Consider the following 22977-nt stretch of genomic DNA (forward strand, 5'->3'; position numbering starts at 1 on the left):
CAAACGCTTATGGCCCCAGTACACAATGGGCCAGCGTGAACCATTCTGGGGGACGCATTTATGCGTTAGAGGAAGCAAGTGATATTGCTATCTCATTCTACCGCATGGCTGCGTCCCTTGGACTGGCTGGCGATGGCCCATTGTGTACTGGGGCCTTTACAGAAGAATATATAATATATATATAGCTGGTGGTGGTTGGTGGGTGGCAAGTATAGATGGTCAAACCAATTTGTCAGTAAATAGGAACAAAAAAAAACTATACTCATCCTATTCTTTTGGGTGCTAGTACTAGTGTTAGACAAAGATAGTATGACTCTCTCTGTCTATGTTTGAAATAAGACAGTCCTTTGACACACTCTATTTAAGCCCCCTCCAGACTACGTGCGCGGAGCGAAGCCGGCTATAAATTTACGGTGGGAATAAAAAAAAGCGGCCAAGTGCGAGTCGGACTCGCCCATGAAGGGTTCCGTATTTAGGCGATTTATGACGTATAAAAAAAAAACTACTTACTAGATCTCGTTCAAACCAATTTTCGGTGGAAGTTTACATGGTAATGTACATCATTAATTTTTTTTAGTTTTATCATTCTCTTATTTTAGAAGTTACGGGGGGGGGGACACACATTTTACCACTTTGGAAGTGTCTCTCGCGCAAACTATTCAGTTTAGAAAAAAATGATATTAGGAACCTCAATATCATTTTTGAAGACCTATCCATAGATACCCCACACGTATGGGTTTGATGAAAAAAAAAATTTTGAGTTTCAGTTCAAAGTATGGGGAACCCCAAAAATTTATTGTTTTTTTTCTATTTTTGTGTGAAAATCTTAATGCGGTTCACAGAATACATCTACTTACCAAGTTTCAACAGTATAGTTCTTATAGTTTCGGAGAAAAGTGGCTGTGACATACGGACGGACAGACAGACGGACAGACAGACAGACATGACGAATCTATAAGGGTTCCGTTTTTTGCCATTTGGCTACGGAACCCTAAAAAGTAAGAGTGTGACAATGAAAAACAATAATAGCGCTTTCTCTGCTACTCCTACTAAAAGATCCATAAGTGCATCTCATTCGGTCATCTGGCCACTCCCCCATATTTCATCTCTATAGTCTATATTATTGTACCTCTATGGTTCCGATTGTCTTTTTTTCGTTCATTTATTTTCTTATCTGTTTCTGTAATGGCTGGCTATTTTGCGTGGTGGAACTTGTGATTTGTTTGATTGCATTTGACTGTCGTTTTTCATTACAATCCATACTGAATTCACATAAAATGAAGTCTAAAAAGCGTCACCAGTCATCATCAGAAGAGTCGGAGGTATCTGAAGCTAGTGTGGAATCAAAGAGTTCGTCGGAAAGCGACAGTGAAGAATCCTCGGCGTCAGAACACCGGCACAAGAAAAAAAGAAAACGTGCTGACTCTTCAGATTCAGAAAGCGATTCCGACGACCAGAGGCGTTCAAAGAAACGGAAACATAAGAAAAAGAAGAAGAAACATGGCAAAAAGAAAAGGCGTTCAGAGTCTCCCGAGGGAAGTCAGTCAGTAGAGGAAGTTTCTTCCGTCAGCGAAGGTGAAATCTCTCCGAAAAAAAAGAGAAAACACAAGCACAAGCACAAACATTCTAAAAGAGCCCGCAGCTCCTCTGCTAGTGTAATAATTGGTTAGTAAAAAGATACTACGATTTTCGTTTTTTCAAATAAGTATCTTTACAAGTGTCTTAACGAATTGTACTATTTAATTGTCACAGAAGAAGAGGTGCCAGCGGAACGGCGTCTGCACAGCGTCGTTAAGGAGCGCCGTGAATCGTCAGAAGAACGTGGCCAGCCTCGAACTTATTACCCGTAAGTTTATTTATAACATTCTACTTAAGAGTACTTTCCACCGCATATTTTGGTGCTATAAATTAATGTAATTGTTACGTCAGCACTTAAAAAGGTTTTCGATTTTATCAGTTTCTCTAAGTTATATTTAATAGGTTTGTCATTAAAAGTTTTTGGGCTTGTTACAAAACTGAAATCTCTTGTAGGCGAGACTATCATCAGTCAACAGCGGAAAGTGTTGAGAGGGATCGGGAAGTGCAGCGATTTTATCGGGGCTCCAGCAAAGAGCGGAGATACCAGGAGCAGTACCGCTATACCCATGAACGCAATGACAGGTAGATCCTACAATATTTCTTTCCAGAGATATTCAAGTACTGTCCTCCTCATATTACTATGGTGCTTGTCTGCTGACAACTGCCCATATTTTAATATACTTTCACTCTTTTCCTGCTCTGCGTTTCTGGTGAAAGACATCCATTTACTATAATGAGCCATTTCCATAGGAGATTTTATGATATTCCTTGAGTTTCCTGTTTGTGCTGGCTACCATGGTGCTGCCATGATTTAGTCAACGTTATTTTGTAATCATTCTTTTATCCTTATACTGTTTATTTATATCATATTATTATATTATATTATCATCCATGTGTGGGTTATATGTGGGTATTGTAATGGGCATAATGTATCTCCACTTATTATTATTAGGAGCCTCTACTGTCCCACTGCTGGGACGCAGTCTCTGTCCATTCCTTAAACCTTTTGAACGCCACAGACGGCAATTAACGTAAACGCAAAATCGTGACAACGACGCCAAAGACGGCATTTGACGTCGATCGTTTTTTGATGAAAATCTACTGAAAAACACCCCACTTTTAGGTTGGCATTATTTATTCACAAAACTAAATTTTACCCCCGTGGCGTCAGTGGCACGGCAAAATGGATGCGCCGTTTGGCGTTCAAAAGGTTAAAAATTCCTTTATCTGCACTACTCATTTGTTTCAATACATAACATAAACATCATGGGTACTATGTAGAGATGCAAGATAGTTGTTTGGCCGGATACCGGATTTTCGGCCTGGCCATTGGCCGAATATTCGGTATCCGGCCGCCGAATTTTCGGCCGGCGTAACTATACCTACATTTAGGTTCTTCAGGTTGTGCAGGTTTTGACCTGTTTTGTATGTAACTTACGGGATTGTGGCCATTAGGCCGCCTTTACACCTGTAAGTTTTACTTACGTAAGTAGGGACAAAGCTATTTCTTAGAATGAGATAACGATATTCATCTCATTCTGTGGTATAGCTGTGTCCCTACTTACGTAAGTAAAACTTACAAGTGTAAATCCGGCCTTATAGTAAATCTAAATTCTTGTTCAGCAAGAATCAGGTCCATATGTTCTTATCTTCGACCTTAAACATGGAATGAGTATTTTCATGTTGTGTTCACATGCAAATTGGATTATCATTTTTCCTCTCTTGCTTGTTGCGCCGATACTATGCTTTCCCAACACTTTGTTCTCATAATTTTTTGATTTTCCTATTTGTGCATAAGCATATTACATCATAATATTTTATTTTGTTTCACCCATCAAAACATTGCATTCACTAGTCACCCTAAAGTCATTTTCAATCATCTATATTAGCTCGCTCACAACATTAAACATCAGAGTTTATTTGTAAACTCATTGCAGATTCCAATATGACAAATATAAAAATAGTGAGAAATATGACCAGACTCATTCCAATGAGGAGGATTACAGTCAAAGGCAGAGACATTATGATGAATATAAAAGGTATTTTAAATTCAATCAAATACCTAAATCTCAATGTTGTTTAATAAAGGATTAGTATCCATTGTATTATAGTACTTTAAAGAATCAGCTAAAGAAAACAGTAGTGTACTAAGAGTGCATGCTAGTTGAGTTGTATCCAAAAAAAATATTTGACTTGCTATTCATTTTAATCTTTGGCCAAGCTAACCAAGTAACAATGTTATAATATAAATTGTGTCAAAAAATATCTAAGGCATATTTTTGAGTGGGTCGAGCTGGATTGCCTGTACTGACAAAAAATTGCAGCATTCTTCTCGGAAATAATGTTACTTTATTTATTTGCACATGTTGTAAATAAATTCCAAAAAGTTTTAAATGATCTCAGAAATTTGTGCATAAGAAACTTTTGTTAAAAAAGATATATTATAGAAATGGAATGTTGCAAACTCCATAAAAAATAAGAGAATTTTCGGACATTTTCCGTTTAAATTTTGTCATTTTGGAAACTTTCCAGCAACACATGTGTGCAATGAATGACATTGCATTAGCTATTTGAGTAAGCAGTATAATATACTGCTTACTCAAATATTATTTTACACATAAAAATGTTTTTAGAAACCAAAGGTATGAAGAGCATCGGCCACCTGTAGAAGAATACCACAAACGTCCCAGAGATGATAATTACCATTCCAGGGAGGACCCTAGAGGTAAATATATATTTATTTATTAAAGAATATTGAAGTGTCTAGTTTTCTAGAACATTTTCTAAAATTTACTTGTTTTTCTAGGGTTCAACCGTTACAACCAACATGAGGACAGAAGGCCTAAGCGACCTGACTACGACAATGGCAGGGATTACAGGGAAAGGTAAATAAAACTTTCAAAGGGGATCCAAGTTAAGAGCCGCAAACTTCAAACATTTGCTTGCATTATAATCTAAGATGTTTGGGGTTTAAGCCTATTTATTATGGATGTTAAGGAGTATTATGGATGGTTTTATGTAGTGTTTTTATAATTTTTCTACGTTTACCGGGTTTGTTGCTAACTACAAAAATATTAAAATAATATATCTATTTAAAGTGTCATTCAATAGAACTTGCTACTTAACTATGTAAACAAACCGCCATACTAAGATTGACACTGAATGTCAATTTACTAGTAACTTTTGTTTGCACAGTTAGCAAGTTCTATTGAATGACACTTTATGTTTGATGTTTCCAGGAGACCACCTCCCGAAGAACGCTACCGCGAGAGGGAATATCCGGACAAGAGGGAAAGGTTCAGGGAAGAAGGATATGTCTCAGAAAGGTACGTAATTACTATTTACCACCAAACATTTTATCTCGGAATAATTACTTATATTATATCGTATGTGGTAAAAAGTAAAAACGAAATTTAATTTATCAATGAATTGAATTTATAAATTTAATAAAAATTGTGCTGTTTAATGCACCACAGCATGAGTTTACGAACTTAAACTGGCCAGTGTATACTCGCGAAGTTAAATGACTATATTTGTTTTTACAGTGACATCTCTACAGAAAATTATAATGAATTAAATCAGAACATGTTGGTGTTGCAAAGATATTTTAATATTTGCACATTACACGATACATACTCTAGGCATGTGTGAGTCGGTTGTTATAGATTGTTTGATACATACTTGATATGCTCTTGGACCATGATGGATTGGAATCAGTGATTATTCAAGCTCTTAGATGCTCAGGAGACCAAGTCTGATTACGACTTAAACACAAGGTACAACTAGATACGACTACTAGTTGCGTTTATCTGTCACCATGTCTAAGTCTTCCATTTACTTTGAAGTATATATTCAAGTACTTGTACATGTAGCTCAATACTCTGTTTTGTAATATTATATAAATATAATAAGAAGAGTTTTGGATCATATAGCAAGAATTATGAAGAGACAGAAAAATACATAGTCTTTAATAAATTTACTACTGAAAGTAACAATGTGGAAAACTCTTTGTTAAGGTTTAAGCAATATAGATAAATGATGGATAATAGATGAAGTTTATTGATTTTGACATGCACATAACTTTCTTCAGACTAAACAAAGTTTAGAGCTTGGAAATTTGTATACCGTCGACAGCTGTACAAGCAAAATCTTATTATTGAAGAATTGAGAAATCAAGAATTTTACCCTGGAAACACAGTTAACTACTAATAGAGATAATCATGATTACACGCACGAAATTTTCCCAAGGGATATATTTTTCTTTATACACAGATTGTTATGGATTGAGAGACCTGGAAGAGATAAGATTTCAAAAAATGGGCCTATTAAATATAATGGGAACCTCAAGAATGGAATATGGAAATGTCACAGAAACCGTCTACATCCGAACATGATATTGCCGGTGAAATAGAACTACACTCATGTGTTAGCTTGGATTATTCTTATTTTATCCAATTACAACGAATGAAACTTATTATTGTAACTCTTCAATCAATTCATCGTGGGAAGAATTCTTGTAAGATACTGATACAATAACCAAAAAAATATGATCAATACCAGTGAACATAATAAAACAAAGACTGAGTATTTAGAAAAAGAAAAATAGATATTAAATGTTTAATATAATACACCTTTATATTCATAAAAATTAAAATGGTTATAATATTTAATCGATGCATAATGGAATTAATGAAAAGCTGCTGATTGATATTCAAAGAAAACTAAGTAATATTGGATTTGTTTTGAATGACAGAAATACATAAAGAAGACAGGCCCTGGGCTCCCAAGCATTAGTTGAGGATGCAAGCAGTATAAGCACTATATTGAGAAAGAGACAATAAAACCAGAATGGATTGACTCAATCATTAACTAATCTCAATAGCATTAAATCCATGATAGGATCTGCATAGTAGGTATATCATCGTCAGATCAGGATTTTTGTTGGGAGTCACGGTAAGTCTATAGGAGTGCCTATTGCTTCTTGGAGTTGGTGAATTTTTGTTCGTTATGTTACAGATAAGATAATGCTGACTTGTTAATACTGAAAACATTTTGAAGTCTGGGCTCTTGACATTCCCAAATAACCATACTATATTCATAGTTGATAAAAAGTTTTAATTATATCTCCTACCAAAAATTAAGATGATCTTTTACTATTTAGCGCAAATTCTCTTATTTACAGAAACTAGTGCTTTTTTTTATAAATCAAAGATCACTTTGATTATTGGTTAATTTAATACGTCTGAATATACTTGAAGTCATTTATAAATGAAATGGTTTAGATTAGGGCCTGATCGATTAATATTACATGCGTGAACTATGATACCACCCCCAAAAATTACCAAACGCTACACCTTGTAACCTGTACTCAGCATTTTTGATTCCTCGCATTACAAATCTTTAAAACCAGGAGAATGCTAACCAAACAAACTACTTTAATTACCTTTACTGCTGGTGAATTTGGAAATCCGTTTTTAATTAGTGATACAATTGTGTTTAGAATATCAAAGTAGTTTCACAGGAAGCATAGTAAATGTACATTATGATATTTGTGATTCTAGATTTACTCTTGTGTTTCTAAGAAACTATAGATCTCCAGGAATAACCTTATGATATAATTTTTGGAGGTAGGCAAGGGTGTGATGTTTAGAAAATAACTTAAAAGAACACTTCTACAAATATTGGAAATTAAAGTCTGCACCCAGCCTTTCCGATCTCTGATCATTGTAACATGGACCTTAGAAATATAGTATAAAAATACGACACTGGTATAGATTCGTTCGTTAAGTCGTCATAAATGATCACAGTGATATGTTTCTACCAGGGATGTTGCGAACATCCGCATCTGCATCCGCAACCGCGGAACTTCCGCATTATTTTCAACATCCGCATCCGCATAAAATCGATGCGGAGCTTATGCGGATGCGGATGTCGAACAAGTCGGAACAGGAACGTGTTAGCGGCGGCGTAAGTGCTAGGTAACTTCGTCATTACCTATAACGAAATCGTCCAGATCCAGAAAAGTCGGCGAAGTTACTGTTTATTCAATATACCGCACCTATGTTCTTGCTCAAATACTAAACGTTTCGTTTTTTTTAATAAAAAAATACAAAAAATGTAATGTTTGACGTTTTCTAAGTACCTAATCTTGACATCCGCATCCGCATCCGCGGATGTGAGCCTCTAAACATCCGCATCCGCATCCGCGGATGTCAAAAAATCTGCATCCGCAACATCCCTGGTTTCTACACACCGAATGTATGTTGTCTCGTGACATAGTCGCTATGGCAAGAGGAGTCATGAGTCCGTTTGACCGCAGGCCCCGGGACGGACGCCGCGACCGCCCCTTCCGGCCGGAGCCGAAGCCCTTCCCTCCGCACCACAGGTACAAATACAGGGTGTAATCTAAAACGTGATACAAGATAATCAAACCTGAATCTTTTCATGATTTTGAACAACTTTTACTATGGGGTCAATTTTGTAATATTAAAAAAAAATTGAGCTGTTCCATAGAAATGGTCAAGGAGAGGTAGACAAAAATGTATGGCAAAGATTTTTTTTATTGTTAATTTACAAAGTTGACCCCATAGTAAAAGTTGTTCAAAATCATGAAAAGATTCAGGTTTGATTATCTAGTATCACGTTTTAGATTACACCCTGTACTATAACAAACTAATGTACACGTAACACAGATCACTAATGAACAAGTTATGTTTCTCTAATTCTAATAGCTTATTTAACTTTTCATTGAATGGGTCCGAGTGTATACAGTTAGCAAGTAGCTCGATCTACTTTTAAACGTTTGGACTAGCCAAAGATTTGTACTATAGTTCGTTTTTTTTAGCATTAGAAAGAACTTGAAAGAAGGTAAGCGATTTTGACATGTCTTTTAATTGAAAAACACTTTTAAATTCAATAACTATTACTTATGAAAGCAGAAGACTATAAAAGATCGTATTAGATTCATAATTGTTACATATTTACCGTAACTTATTTTTAAAATGTGTTTTTGCCAAGTGCGAGTCGGACTCGCGCACGAAGGGTTCCGCACCATCAACAAAGAATAGAGCAAAAAAACGGTCACCCATCCAAGTACTGACCTCGCCTGACGTTGCTTAACTTCGGTCAAAAATCACGTTTGTTGTATGGGAGTCCCACTTAAATCTTTATTTTATTCTGTTTTTAGTATTTGTTGTTATAGCGGCAACAGAAATACATCATCTGTGAAAATTTCAACTGTCTAGCTATCACGGTTCGCGAGATACAGCCTGGTGACAGACGGACGGACCGACAGACGGACGGACGGACGGACAGCGGAGTCTTAGTAATAGGGTCCCGTTTTTACCCTTTGGGTATGGAACTCTAAAAATCGAACTATAGTTCGCTCATTTGTAGCGAGACTGGCGAGACCTCGCGTAAACTTAGTGTGGGACTCCCGAATCTTCGACCTGAGCCTGTCGTCGTGTCGCCAGTTTGAAACATTGAGTGATTTGCGAATATAACCTAAATTGGAAGTATGGTTTTCCCACATGATGAACGTTATGTCGGATTTTTTCTCTGGAGCCCCTCTGTCCAGGCCCCGCATGCTAATGCTCAACTCGATGATAGCATTATTTTATTTTTCGTGTCGTCTCGGGTTTGTCAGCGACTACCCCTACAGATGTTTTTCGAGTTAAAAACAAGATTTCATATAAAACCGCCGGTAAATTTAGGTTAGGTTAGGTTAGGGCGTCCACCTTGCAAACTCATATCTTTTTCTCAAAAATGGACGGCAAAGTCGACGTTGCCGGTTAAAAAATAGGTCGCGAAGTGCATAGTTTATGGTCATTCAAAAAATTAAAAAGTTAAAAACATTGCAGTCTCGATTTCGGGACTGCAATGTTGCATACAAATTCCATTATTTAACGAGTTCCAAAATTATTAAAACTTTAAATGGCCATATCAAATGAAGGCATAGGTCCCTTAAACAGCCAAACAGATGATCAGCATTAAGCCTATAACAGACTATCGCACCGCACCGCGTCGTTGGAGCGTCGCACCCATAAGTGAGAGCGAGAAAGAGATAATCTGTTTCACGCTCTCACTTATGGGTGCGACGCTCCAAGGTCGCGGTGCGGTGCGATAGTCTGTTACAGGCTTAATGTTGGTACCGCGACTATTTAGGTGTCTCAAATAGGTTGGCGTATTTTCAGCAGAAAAATACACTTCTTTTATTTTTTGAAGGCGGCACGCAAATCTTTTTAATGGTTGTACTTTTTTCTGTCTAAATTAGAACGTTGCTTCTGTAAAATATTTCTATTTCTTGCACCATTTTTGAGAAAAGCACTATATACGACTCGGCTGGAAGGCTACTTGCTGGCTTCGGATTCAATTAAACGGACTCCCAAGGTCGTCCGTTTAAAACGAATCCTCAGCCTGCAAGTAGCTACTTCCGAACCTCGACAATAATGTACTTTTTCTCAAAAATGGACGGCAAAGTCGACGTTGCCGGTTAAAAAATAGGTCGCGAAGTGCGTAGTTTATGGTCATTCAAAAAATTAAAAAGTTAAAAACATTGCAGTCTCGATTTCGGGACTGCAATGTCGCATACAAATTCCATTATTTAACGAGTTCCAAACTTTTTAAAACTTCAAATGGCCATATCAAATGAAGGCATAGGTCCCTTAAAACAGCCAAACAGATGATCAGTACTTATTATTATAAAGCCTATAACAGACTATCGCACCGCACCGCGACCTTGGAGCGTCGCACCCATAAGTGAGAGCGAGAAACAGATATCTCTTTCTCACTCTCACTTATGGGTGCGACGCTCCAAGGTCGCGATGCGGTGCGATAGTCTGTTACAGGCTTAATGTTGGTACCGCGACTATTTAGGTGTCTCAAATAGTTAGGCGTATTTTCAGCAGAAAAATACACTTCTTTTTTTTTTAAAGGCGGCAAGCTAATTTTTTTAATGGTTGTACTTTTTTCTGTGAAAATTAATGGAAAATTAGAACGTTGCTTCTGTAAGTTCTGTAAAATATTTCTATTTCTTGCACCATTTTTGAGAAAAGCACTATATATGACTCGGCTGGAAGGCTACTTGCTGGCTTCGGATTCAATTAAACGGACTCCCAAGGTCGTCCGTTTAAAACGAATCCTCAGCCTGCAAGTAGCTACTTCCGAACCTCGACAATAATGTACTATTCCGATGAATCAGGGAGCCGTCTCGATCGGGAAGCCCGGAGCCGCGCTACACGAGCCAGGAGCGGCGCCGGCCCGACGAGCGCGCCAAGTCCGGCCTCCGCGACCAGCGCCCCGAGCGACCCGCAGACTCCAAACCTCCCAGGGATAGAAAGACCAGGTTCGTATTTACACCATTATTTTTCGACTAGTTAGAGAGCAGTCAAGACCCCAAAGTGCGGGCCCCCGTAAAGGTGCAACGTTAAGCAACACGTGCAACTGGAAGTAAGTAGGTAAGTTACCTAAAGCCCCGTCTCCATATTGCGCGGCAAGCTATCGAACATTGGCTCGCGAGGCAGCCGCGCGCAATCGATACCGGGCTGGCTCGCGAGCCAACTCGATCATTCGCTCGCTCGAACGCGGCTCGCGACGAACCATTCATGTCGGTGTTTCGGCGCGCGGCAAAGGAATGTTCGCGCGCAGTGGGGACGGATGTGTACATATTTCAGTTGGCTCGCGAGCGCGGCAGCAGACAAGGATAATGAAAAGTGTCGTACTTTAATTAAATTATACGGAACTAAACAGTTTCTATGGAATAGTAAATGTAGTGATTATCGCAACAGATCATTACGAAGTGATGCATGGAATTAATGCTTTTAAAAGTTCGTAATCTTCTGATGTCATTCTTGTGAAATTTTGTAATGTAACTTCATATCTCATGTCTTCCATAAGTCTCACACCACCATGTAGTATTCTATTCATAAACATCTTTTTCATCCACCATCGAACTTTCCGTTTAGGTTTCTTGTGAATAATATGATAAATAATTATAAAAGCGGCAGCTGCACGACGACGTACGTCCATGGTTCCCGAGTACAAACTGGTTGATCGTCGGATTCGTCGGATCGCCTGCCGCGCGAGGCCGCCGCGCTATAGTTCAAGATGGCGCCGAACTTGGCTCGCGAGCCAAAATACAGGCTTGCCGCGGTCGAACATTGCTCGCGCGGCCGCCGCGCGTAATGGAGACGCGGCTTAATGTTACCGTGTCGCACAGGATGACCATAGGGCCCACTGATTACCGCCGCCGGACGATATCGGCCTGTCAGTTAGAACAAAAAGTTGACAGCAACAGTGGGCCCCTTTATATTAGTTGTATTACTCAGCTTTGAAGTATCCGTCTATAACTTTACCTCTCTAAGGCGAAGCCTACACATCAATAAATATTTTGATAATTATCATGATATTTATTATGTATCTTGGGCCGGATCACAGCACACCCTACACTACACCATCAATACGGATCGCGTCAGTACGAAGCGTTCTTTGTACGAGGCAGGTACGCGATAAATATCAAACGCGACACTACACGCAAGATAAATATTATTATCACGATCCAGGATCTAGGATCAGATCACAAGCATTTCCAGAAATCCAGCGAAATATTGTGATCCGTCAACACACTACCCTACACGTCAATAAATATCGTAATCCGTCAATCGGATCTTGCGTAGGGTTCGCCTAAGCATACAATAATTTCACATAATAGAGATAGAACCATCGGCTATTCTTCTAGGTTCACAAACGTCGACGAGAAAGATTACACGTGGGGCAAAGCCGAAGCGGGCAAGGAGGCGGCCGCGGCCGGCGACAAGGAGAAACCCAACTTCGGGCTGTCGGGCAAGCTCACGGCCGAGGCCAACACCGTCAACGGGGTCGTCATCAAGTACGCAGAGCCCGAAGACGCAAAGCAGCCCAAGAGGCGGTGGAGGTGGGTGCCTATTCCCAACCCACTCACTTCCATATCAAATTTCACTTTTTTTTCTTTTTCTTTGTCTTCATGTATAAGTTTGTAATTTGTGTTAAATATTAATTAGGTACTGAATCACATTTTGACACTGCCTTTACTGTTCTGAGCTATCTTCTTGCCCTGGGCTCCACGGAAGACCAGCGCTATAGCATATATATTATGTTAGAGCATATGCTGAGTGGTGTCCATTTGTAGCCTCTATAGCAGCATCAATACTACGATTATTATTGCATGTTAGAGTTTGTGTTAGAGGCGGTGGAGGTGGGTGCCATACTGCAGCAGTATTACTGCTACAATTACTTTAGACCTTAGTCGGTTTTAATGCAAGATATAACTAGTATTAACATGTAAGCACTAACTGTAACAAAACAATATAAGTTCACATATAAGGCTAAGCTTAGTTTAAATAATCTCCAAATATAGAGATTGTAACTGAGATTGATTGTACAACTAACCTCTCGATTGAAAATAAACAGATTAAATTTTAATTTTTTTTATGCCCATGAGCATTCGGTGCCTCTAGATCTCTAGAACACCGATTGGAACCGATTTTTTGCAATATTACTCGAATTATTTTACTCGAAATGTAGGACTCAGTTGTGTGTTTAGGTTACGACTTCGTATTATTAGATTGCCCAATTAGAAATGAAGTAATTAGCAAAGAACGAAAAAATACCGTTTCCGTTCCCATACAAAAAATACCGGTATCCGATCCCTGCATGTAAGCACTAACTAACTGTAACAAAACAATATAAGTTCACATATAAGGCTAAGCTTAGTTTAAATAATCTCCAAATATAGAGATTGTAACTGAGATTGATTGTACAACTAACCTCTTGATTGAAAATAAACAGATTAAATATTAATTTTTTAATTTTTTTTATGCCTATGAGCATTCGGTGCCTCTAGATCTCTAGAACACCGATTGGAACCGATTTTTTTTTTTTGCAATATTATTCGAATTATTTTACTCGGTTGTGTTTTAGGTTTCGACTTCGTATTATTAGATTGCCCAATTAGAAATGAAATAATTAGCAAAGAACGAAAATATACCGTTTTCGTTTCCCATACAAAAAATACCGGTATCCGATCCCTGCTCTAGAATTACTTAAGCTATTGGAAAGTTCAAAAATCAGCGCCAGACAGCAAGACGGTTGTCGTCAGTGTTGCATTTTCACAAGCTTTTATTTAACTTGCTAAAGCTTTGGTTTCCTCCGAAAGCGGTGCCGTCATATAGCGGCCGTCTCCATACTACGACATCCATATTTAGCCGTATTATTTAGTATGGAGACGGCCGCTATATGACGGCACCGCTATCCTAGGAAAACCGATCTTAAGTACCTATGTAACTACCTAACAATGCAACCTAATTCTGTTTGTGTCTGTGGAAAGAAAAGTACAGTCAGCGATAAAAGCTTGTACTAAAAATGTAATTTTTGCCAAAAACTAATTCCTATTTATTTTTAATTGAACTCAACACATCTGTACGAATCTATTCCAGATTCTACCCCTTCAAGGGCGACAAGGCTCTCCCGATCCTGTACATCCACCGGCAGTCGTGCTTCCTGATCGGGCGCGACAAGAAGGTGGTGGACATCGCGCTGGAGCACCCGTCCATCAGCAAGCAGCACGCCGCGCTGCAGTACCGCTGCACGCCCTTCACGCGGCCCGACGGCACGCAGGGCCGCCGTGTGAGGCCCTACGTCATAGACTTGGGTACGTTACAACAACACCCGTCCATCAGCAAGCAGCACGCCGCGCTGCAGTACCGCTGCACGCCCTTCACGCGGCCCGACGGCACGCAGGGCCGCCGTGTGAGGCCCTACGTCATAGACTTGGGTACGTTACAACAACACCCGTCCATCAGCAAGCAGCACGCCGCGCTGCAGTACCGCTGCACGCCCTTCACGCGGCCCGACGGCACGCAGGGCCGCCGTGTGAGGCCCTACGTCATAGACTTGGGTACGTTACAACAACACCCGTCCATCAGCAAGCAGCACGCCGCGCTGCAGTACCGCTGCACGCCCTTCACGCGGCCCGACGGCACGCAGGGCCGCCGTGTGAGGCCCTACGTCATAGACTTGGGTGTGTAATGTTACATTGCTGTTCAATATTTACCTTTGTAATGATTTTTTGTTACTTCTGTGTGTGTAGAAAGACGTTACACTATTTCTCTGGAGAGCCATAATACCAGCACCTCTTTTGTTATGAGTCTGCATTTAGAAATCCCTTGATCAATTAAGTTATTCTTGATTACTTGACCGATTAAGTTATTCTACGCCTCTAACTAGTCCTTTTTGAAACTTTCTATCTTTTCAAAATATCTCTGTGTCATTAATAGATAAAAATCATATGTTGGAGTTAGGAACGAGTGTCGCCCGACGTGGTGCATTTTCCCACGTTTTCTTTACTTTGAAAACAGTCGCGTACACTAGTTTTCGACTTCATTACGAATCCATTTACACATTCATTGCCACCCAGCCAAACAAGACAATCGCGCCAGGCCACAAGAATTTCTTCATATCAAGGTGTAGTACCACGATCCCGACTATCGGGTCGTCCGGCCTGGGAACGAAATCATAAAATACCCGATAGTCGGGTTTTTGGCACTGAATGTGTTAATCTATATATATAAACGTGAAAGACCTGACTGACTGACTTAAATCAACGCACAGCCCAAACCGCTGGAACTAGAAAGTTCAAATTTGGCAAGTAGGCTCCTTATAAGGTCTAGGGGTCCACTAAGAAAGGATTTTTCAAAATTTATCCCCTAGTTTGTATGGGGAAAATATTAGAGATGCACCGGATATCCGGTTACTATCCGGTATCCGGCCTATCCGGCCGTTATTTTAGTATCCGGCCGGATACCGGATAGTAAAATTAACACATTTTGGGGTAAAAAATGGAATCTAATAAACAGTCACGGTCATAATGCTAACGACACAGTAGATAGAAATGAATACGTAACCAATGTCACACAATACACTTATTTGTTTACACAAAAATACGCGCGCGCACTTGTAACTATAAACGAACTTACTACGTAATGACATGATAAAACTCGTTACGATCCTAGAAATGTGTCCGCGCGAACGTTCACTATGAAACAGGTCGAAACCTGCACGACGCGCGCCTGCAAAACTCAAAATATAGGTATAGTTCCGCCGGCCGAATATCCGGCGGCCGGATACCGGATATTCGGCCAGTGCCCACGCCGGATATCTACGGATATATACAGGGGTGAAGCGACTTTATCTTGTCACTCGTTGCCAGGGTCACTCTTTGCGAATCCATTAGTTAATTTATAACATTCCCCAGACTCGGCGAACGGCACGTTCGTGAACAACAAGAAGGTGGAGGGGCGGCGCTTTGTGGAGCTGCTAGAGCGCGACGTGGTGAAGTTCGGGTTCTCGGCGCGCGAGTACGTGCTGCTGCACGAGAACAGCAAGGACGACGCGCAGGACGACGACAACCAGGACGTCGCCGCCGCCGTCGCCACCACCGACCAGATCAAGCGCGAGAAGCGCGTCAAGCAGGAGATGGTCGAGGACGGCGAGTAGGAGTAGGCGGGGGGAGGGTACGGGCACAAAATAGATACAGTACAGAAGTCAATCACATGTATGTACTTCACTTTTCATACCTACGCTCGGCGGTCGCTCTAGGGTTGTCAACTATGATTTATGCACAAAAAACTATCGTAGTAACGTGATAGTGGCACTCGTATCTAGTAGTGGCCGGGGCGGGGTGCATAGGTACCTACCTACCTAACTGTTCTGTTTAACGTTAAAACGAACCATCGAAATACAAGCAGATACTTACTTACCTCTCTGAAACCACTGGTAGCTTAAAAAACGACAATTCATCGTTTTATGTTGAATTCAAACAACCGTCCACTGAACAGTTATAATAACTTTTTTTTGTTTCTCCATTATTGCACAAAAAAGTTCACAGACGCGTGTCTCAAGCGGATGGCACTCGCGCTCGCACTGGTCCCAACCGGTCCGAGATATCGTGTCTGTGAGCAGTGTCTATGTGTGCGTTGCTCGAGCGCACTTTGTATGTAGATTGATTTCTGTACTGTATCTATTTTGTGGTACGGGGGTGAATCGACTTTGTGTTGTCACTCGTTGCCATGGTTATAGCTGCCAGGGTCACTCTTTAAATCCTCGTTTTGTGGCATTTAACAAACATGTATTTACAGTACATATGGGGCTACTTTTCCGCACTAATGCGTAAAATAGCACTTTTCGTGCGTATGTCGAAACTTTAAAGTGCCATATGTACTGTAAAACGTTGTTCGATACACGTGCGAATAGGTAATTCGCAACTCGTGTCGATTTAAAACACTCCCTTCGGTCGTGTTTTAATTTACCGCCACTCGTTTCGAATTTCCTTTTTTTCGCACTTGTATCGAAAATAACTATTGTGTGGTAGTGAGTTATAACTGTTATAAGCCATTTCCACGATGGACTATCTACCACAGGGGTCACCAAATGGCGCCGACCTATTTTATATTTTGCTTATTTAATAAACTCAAGGAGAAATGGACCGCGATGGTCATTTTATTTTAAGGACCGGACCCCTGAAGAAACTAATTGGTGACCCCTGATCTACCGAGTACCATAATATATAACGTGGTACAAGAGTTCTAACAAACTGTTATACTATTGTATAAATTGTATTGCCGCCTGGCTGACGAGACAGAATAACAACAAAACATTGTTGATTCGCCCATTTGCATTATTATTACTGCCTCTACCGTAGACACGAACAGTATGATGTACCTAAAGTACGACTTGACATTAGTGAATATGTGAATTTAATGAATCGTGAAACCCCAAGGCCCAAGCATTGAAACTTAACGCATTGCATTCGAAGATATTTCGATTAGGTAGTTTAAATTACCCCGCAGAATAAATTGCCCCTCTGCAACTTACCTACACTTTTTTTAGAACTCGAGTGTTCATAATGATATGTAGAAAATATTATAGAAATTGCAATTCTGATATTATTTTTTATCAAGTCGGAAGCTGTTGAAATACTTTAAAAAATACAAGGGAGCATACGTAAATGTAACTAAATCGATTATTATAATATAAAAATGTATGCGTTTTGTTACTTTATTTCTCACGGAATATTAGCCTTTTAACCGCCAGCAATTTTTGAACGAGCGTGCTCGTGTCGCCACCGACAGTAATTGTACCACGCAAAGTAAGGTTGGCATATTTACGGGAGTTATAAATGTGCTGTAAAAACCAAATCAGTTTGTCTTATTTATCAGACTGTGGCGAAATGAGCTGGATATGTAATGTCTTATATATCAGACTCTGGCGGTTAAAGGGTTAATGGGTAGATATATTTTTTTCTTTGCTGTAATTTTCTGATTGTATATTGTTTAATAAACAATAAAATCCGTGATAAATAAAGTCCCGCTCTGTGTCTATATATTTACCGGATAATGTTCGAGTTTTCCATAACGTTTTCGTAGTTCAATATCTAAAGATCGTTTTTCCTAGGATAGTCCATACTAAATAATACGGCTAAATATGGATGTAGTAGTATTTGTATGGAGACGGCCGCTATATGACGGCACCGCTGTCGGAGGAAACCAAAGCATAACTGGTAATTTTCAGGTTTTATGGAAGGCTCGGCAGTCCAGTCGTATAGCACCATTAGTTAGATTAAGAAAATCATAGGCTGTGCTGAAACGTACGCCGCTTCTATTTGATTATATTGGTCGAGGAGCCTGTGACATTTAAATTTGTTCCATTATATTGTTATTTACCTACTGGTAACTGCTGTACATATTTATATGTATAACTACTATACCGTGGCCAACTATAGGCTCCATTGTCGTTATATTTATCGTAATCAATATTATAAGTAAATTTTAAATAAAATAAACGTCTAGACGAATTATTGTTTTATTACTGTGTACAAATAAAACTTTGACATTTCGACCCATTCAATAATTAGGAATGCCTAGGAAACTTATTATAAATGCATATTACATTCTAAACACCACATGAATCCCATGCTAAAATAACCGTTGTCTTAATTAATATGTACAACGAATAGACTATTTACAGCTTAACTAAATAAATAAATAACATTAAATACTACCACTAAAGATCGGTTTTCCTAGGATAGCGGTGCCGTCATATAGCGGCCGTCTCCATACTAAATAATACGGCTAAATATGGATGTCGTAGTATTTGTATGGAGACGGCCGCCATATGACGGCACCGCTATCGGAGGAAACCAAAGCTTAAAGCGTTCAGATCGGTGGAATAATGTACAGTAAAGCTTTGGATTCCTCCGAAAACGGTGCCGTAATATGACGGCCGCTATATAGCGTTGAATGACGTCACTAGAACGTTGTCTATGTAAATAAGATGGCGCGGTTTCCTAGACAGCGTTACGTTACGTTGACTGTCAACGTAACGTAAGATGACGGCCGTCATGACGGTGTCGATAGTTTCGTGAACGTTTTATTAGATAGCGGTGACGCCATTTTGAATAAATGACACGAGATTTGAATAAATGATTCCGTACTACGATTATTTTCCTCTTCTGATGATATTTCATCCTCCAAGTAAATTATAGATGATCAAGCAAATCTTGTCAGTAGGAAAAGGCGCGAAATTCAAATTTTCTATGGGACATTATCCCATCGCGCCTACGTTTTTCAAATTTGCCGCTTTGACCTTGGTGGATGACGGTGTGTTATGACGCCGTGGTACTTTCCACATGTCGCCACCGTAAAGACGGCTGTCTTTTGCGGCCGCTATATGACGGCCGTCATATGACGGCACCGTTTTCGGAGGAATCCAAAGCTTAAGCAAAACTATTTTAGTAATTTTCTGGTCAGGGTCAGATGGGTGAACACTCAAAACCTTGTTCTATTTCATTCCTATTCCATTTAAAAAGAAGTCTGCGCACAAAGGCTTCTTTTTAAATGAAATAGAACAAGTTTTAGTCATATTTTACCCGTGTTTTATATTTACCCCACTTGACCCTACAAATATCTATGTTTGAAATAGCTTTGCTGGCTGTACACAAAAATAAAATGTCCTAATATCACAGTTCAAAAAGAAGTCTTGAAATGATCGTTAGAGTGTATCGCGTCGCTCGTCCTCTCTCGACTCAGCGCGTCGCACAGCGAAGCTCGCTTCACCAAACCGTTCCGCAGCGGAATAATAGTAGCGTTAGGAGGCCTAGTATTCGCTCGCAGAGAATGCGTCCGGTATATCGGTGGCTTTATCAGTCTGTTGGGCGCGACGCCTATTATGCTATGTCTGGTCGAGGGGATGTTGGGGAAAGGTGTCCTCGGTATTTCGTAGCCGTCGCACACGCCCGCCGAGTCGCTGTCGTACATCAGCTCGAGGTACTTCGGGACACGTTCGGGGAGTAAACGTGATGGCTCCATTTGGTGCTCGGGATCCTCATCTGTCAAACGAGTCACGGGTTATTGAACGGTTGATAGGGATGTTTGTAAGTATAATTATGATTGTGTGACTGATTGAATCAAAGAGTAAAGTATTTTATAATGATTGCATATACATACAATGATGTATGTCATTGCGACTGCGTCAAAATACAGCGAGCTGCAAAATTGTAATTGTAAGGGAATAAATGAAATGAAATTTATTATTCATAACATACAGTTATAGGTTAAATTCCATCTTTTGCAGCTAAAGATCGGTTTTCCTAGGATAGCGGTGCCGTCATAATCGTCATATAACGGCCGTCTCCATACTAAATAATACGGCTAAATATCGAAAGCTTAAAGCTTTGGTTTCCTCCGATAGCGGTGCCGTCATATAGCGGCCGTCTCCATACAAATACTACGACATCCATATTTAGCCGTATTATTTAGTATGGAGACGGCCGCTATATGACGGCACCGCTATCCTAGGAAAAGCGATCTTATGCTTTGGTTTCCTCCGATAGCGGTGCCGTCATATAGCGACCGTCTCCATACAAATACTACGACACCCATATTTAGCCGTATTATTTAGTATGGAGACGGCCGCTATATGACGGCACCGCTATCGGAGGAAACCAAAGCTTTAAAGACTATATTTTTCAAACAGCACGGGTACGGTGACAGATGACATCTGTTACAGTACCCGTGCTTTGAAATAGTACATTATTGTCGAGGTTCGGAAGTAGCTACTTGCAGGCTGAGGATTCGTTTTAAACGGACGACCTTGGGAGTCCGTTTAATTGAATCCGAAGCCAGCAAGTAGCCTTCCAGCCGAGTCACATATAGTGCTTTTCTCAAAAATGGTGCAAGAAATAGAAATATTTTACAGTACTTACAGAAGCAACGTTCTAATTTTCCATTAATTTTCACAGAAAAAAATACAACCATTAAAAAAATTAGCTTGCCGCCTTTAAAAAAAAAGAAGTGTATTTTTCTGCTGAAAATACGCCAACCTATTTGAGACACCTAAATAGTCGCGGTACCAACATTAAGCCTGTAACAGACTATCGCACCGCACCGCGACCTTGGAGCGTCGCACCCATAAGTGAGAGCGAGACAGAGATATCTGTTATAGGCTTTATAATAAATAAGAGCTGATCATCTGTTTGGCTGTTTAAGGGACCTATGCCTTCATTTGATATGGCCATTTGAAGTTTTAAAAAGTTTGGAACTCGTTAAATAATGGAATTTGTATGCGACATTGCAGTCCCGAAATCGAGACTGCAATGTTTTTAACTTTTTAATTTTTTGAATGACCATAAACTACGCACTTCGCGACCTATTTCTTAACCGGCAACGTCGACTTTGTCGTCCATTTTTGAGAAAAATACTATAATGATTAATGATAATATGAAAGCATGATGGTAACGAACCTAAGCAGGCGTTGTCATTCTCATCCAGCAGGTAGGTGCGGTTGTCCACGGCGTCTGAGCATGCCATGCGGAAGACAACGGAATGTTAGTTGATGAGTGAATTACAACATATATTAATCACATTATTGTTACAGTTCGTTCGTGTATAAAACAATTTTATAAAGTTAGATATCGACTATGATTTTTAATATACCTATCACTTAAATCAGTAAGATGTCTGCCGTCTGGTATTTATTAATTACATCATGCACATGCGCAATACAGGAGTTTTTTAGGTAATTATATGTAATAAACATTTGGCAGTGTATAAAAGGTGATCCTGATCGACTTCTGATGCACGGGTCACGTGACACCTCGTTTTAGAACCTCTCAGTGAAGAACCTTCTTTTTCTTTACTTGCCATGCCCTAACGGACGTCGGCGACCACCTTTGCCATCTCTTTCCTGCTCTTAGTCATTTTTGCCAGTATGGCTGCGTTATCCACGTTCGTCCATTTTTTAATGTTGTCAAGCCAGGTGACTCTCCTTCTTCCCCTTCCCCTTTTACTATCAATTTTTGTGAAGAAACAGACCAAAACAAATCTTAGTCATATGTAACTTAACACAGGACTGATCGTCTTTGAGCAGCAGAGCCTTGGTACGGGCCTTGATTGCACAAATTAGAGTCTTACGGCTCACACATAAGAGCCACGTTCCCGTAACTCACCGTCGCCGAGCAGCGTGAGGTAGTGCGGCGGCGCGGGCGTGGCGGTGAGCGTGATGTTGGGCGAGGTCTTGTCGCGCAGCGCCGTCACCAGCTCCAGGCACTGCCGGAACGACGGCCGCGCCTCCGCGCTGTAGCTCCAGCACTTCTGCAGGAGCTAGTAACTCACCGTCGCCGAGCAGCGTGAGGTAGTGCGGCGGCGCGGGCGTGGCGGTGAGCGTGATGTTGGGCGAGGTCTTGTCGCGCAGCGCCGTCACCAGCTCCAGGCACTGCCGGAACGACGGCCGCGCCTCCGCGCTGTAGCTCCAGCACTTCTGCAGGAGCTAGTAACTCACCGTCGCCGAGCAGCGTGAGGTAGTGCGGCGGCGCGGGCGTGGCGGTGAGCGTGATGTTGGGCGAGGTCTTGTCGCGCAGCGCCGTCACCAGCTCCAGGCACTGCCGGAACGACGGCCGCGCCTCCGCGCTGTAGCTCCAGCACTTCTGCAGGAGCTAGTAACTCACCGTCGCCGAGCAGCGTGAGGTAGTGCGGCGGCGCGGGCGTGGCGGTGAGCGTGATGTTGGGCGAGGTCTTGTCGCGCAGCGCCGTCACCAGCTCCAGGCACTGCCGGAACGACGGCCGCGCCTCCGCGCTGTAGCTCCAGCACTTCTGCAGGAGCTAGTAACTCACCGTCGCCGAGCAGCGTGAGGTAGTGCGGCGGCGCGGGCGTGGCGGTGAGCGTGATGTTGGGCGAGGTCTTGTCGCGCAGCGCCGTCACCAGCTCCAGGCACTGCCGGAACGACGGCCGCGCCTCCGCGCTGTAGCTCCAGCACTTCTGCAGGAGCTAGTAACTCACCGTCGCCGAGCAGCGTGAGGTAGTGCGGCGGCG

General features: G+C 41.0%; 2 protein-coding genes and 1 long non-coding RNA gene across 5 annotated transcripts in view; 1 reads left to right on the top strand and 2 right to left on the bottom strand.

The window, feature by feature from the left end:
- The first annotated feature begins 1152 nt into the window (after positions 1-1152).
- On the top strand, positions 1153-16107 carry LOC134651822 (smad nuclear interacting protein 1). 3 transcript variants are annotated; one of them, XM_063506934.1, is made up of 12 exons: positions 1153-1665; positions 1753-1846; positions 2032-2160; positions 3516-3617; positions 4212-4303; positions 4385-4463; positions 4818-4904; positions 7898-7963; positions 10778-10921; positions 12314-12508; positions 14049-14632; positions 15866-16107. In XM_063506934.1, the coding sequence occupies exons 1-12, from the start codon at positions 1278-1280 to the stop codon at positions 16105-16107; spliced, it is 2202 nt and encodes a 733-aa protein (XP_063363004.1). In that variant the 5' UTR covers positions 1153-1277. The 3 variants fall into 3 exon arrangements, with proteins under 3 accessions (XP_063363004.1, XP_063363005.1, XP_063363006.1); XM_063506935.1 differs by lacking the exon at positions 3516-3617; XM_063506936.1 differs by lacking the exons at positions 2032-2160; positions 3516-3617.
- Positions 16108-17908: 1801 nt separating this feature from the next.
- Positions 17909-18851, bottom strand: LOC134651563 (uncharacterized). The gene is made up of 3 exons (XR_010097127.1): positions 18810-18851; positions 18168-18666; positions 17909-18043 (listed from the first exon to the last, which is right to left on the bottom strand). It is a non-coding gene; the product is annotated as an uncharacterized LOC134651563 (long non-coding RNA).
- Positions 18852-19572: 721 nt separating this feature from the next.
- LOC134651824 (proto-oncogene tyrosine-protein kinase ROS) overlaps positions 19573-22977 on the bottom strand; it is a 56103-nt gene continuing 52698 nt past the window's right edge. The window contains exons 37-38 of the mRNA XM_063506937.1: positions 21410-21463; positions 19573-19996 (exon numbers count right to left, since the gene is read on the bottom strand). Coding sequence (XP_063363007.1) covers positions 19635-19996; positions 21410-21463 — 416 coding nt within the window. The 3' untranslated portion in view covers positions 19573-19634. The remainder of the gene's footprint in view (positions 19997-21409; positions 21464-22977) is intronic.

The sequence above is a fragment of the Cydia amplana genome, chromosome 10 (assembly GCF_948474715.1).
Source record: "Cydia amplana chromosome 10, ilCydAmpl1.1, whole genome shotgun sequence".
In the NCBI taxonomy this organism is placed as follows: domain Eukaryota; kingdom Metazoa; phylum Arthropoda; class Insecta; order Lepidoptera; family Tortricidae; genus Cydia; species Cydia amplana.

Coding starts and splice junctions, on each gene's coding strand:
- LOC134651822 (XM_063506934.1), top strand. CDS start 1,278: ATGAAGTCTAAAAAGCGTCACCAGTCATCATCAGAAGAGTCGGAGGTA. Junction 1,847..2,031: donor CAGCCTCGAACTTATTACCC/GTAAGTTTATTT, acceptor AATCTCTTGTAG/GCGAGACTATCATCAGTCAA. Junction 10,922..12,313: donor CCCAGGGATAGAAAGACCAG/GTTCGTATTTAC, acceptor CTATTCTTCTAG/GTTCACAAACGTCGACGAGA.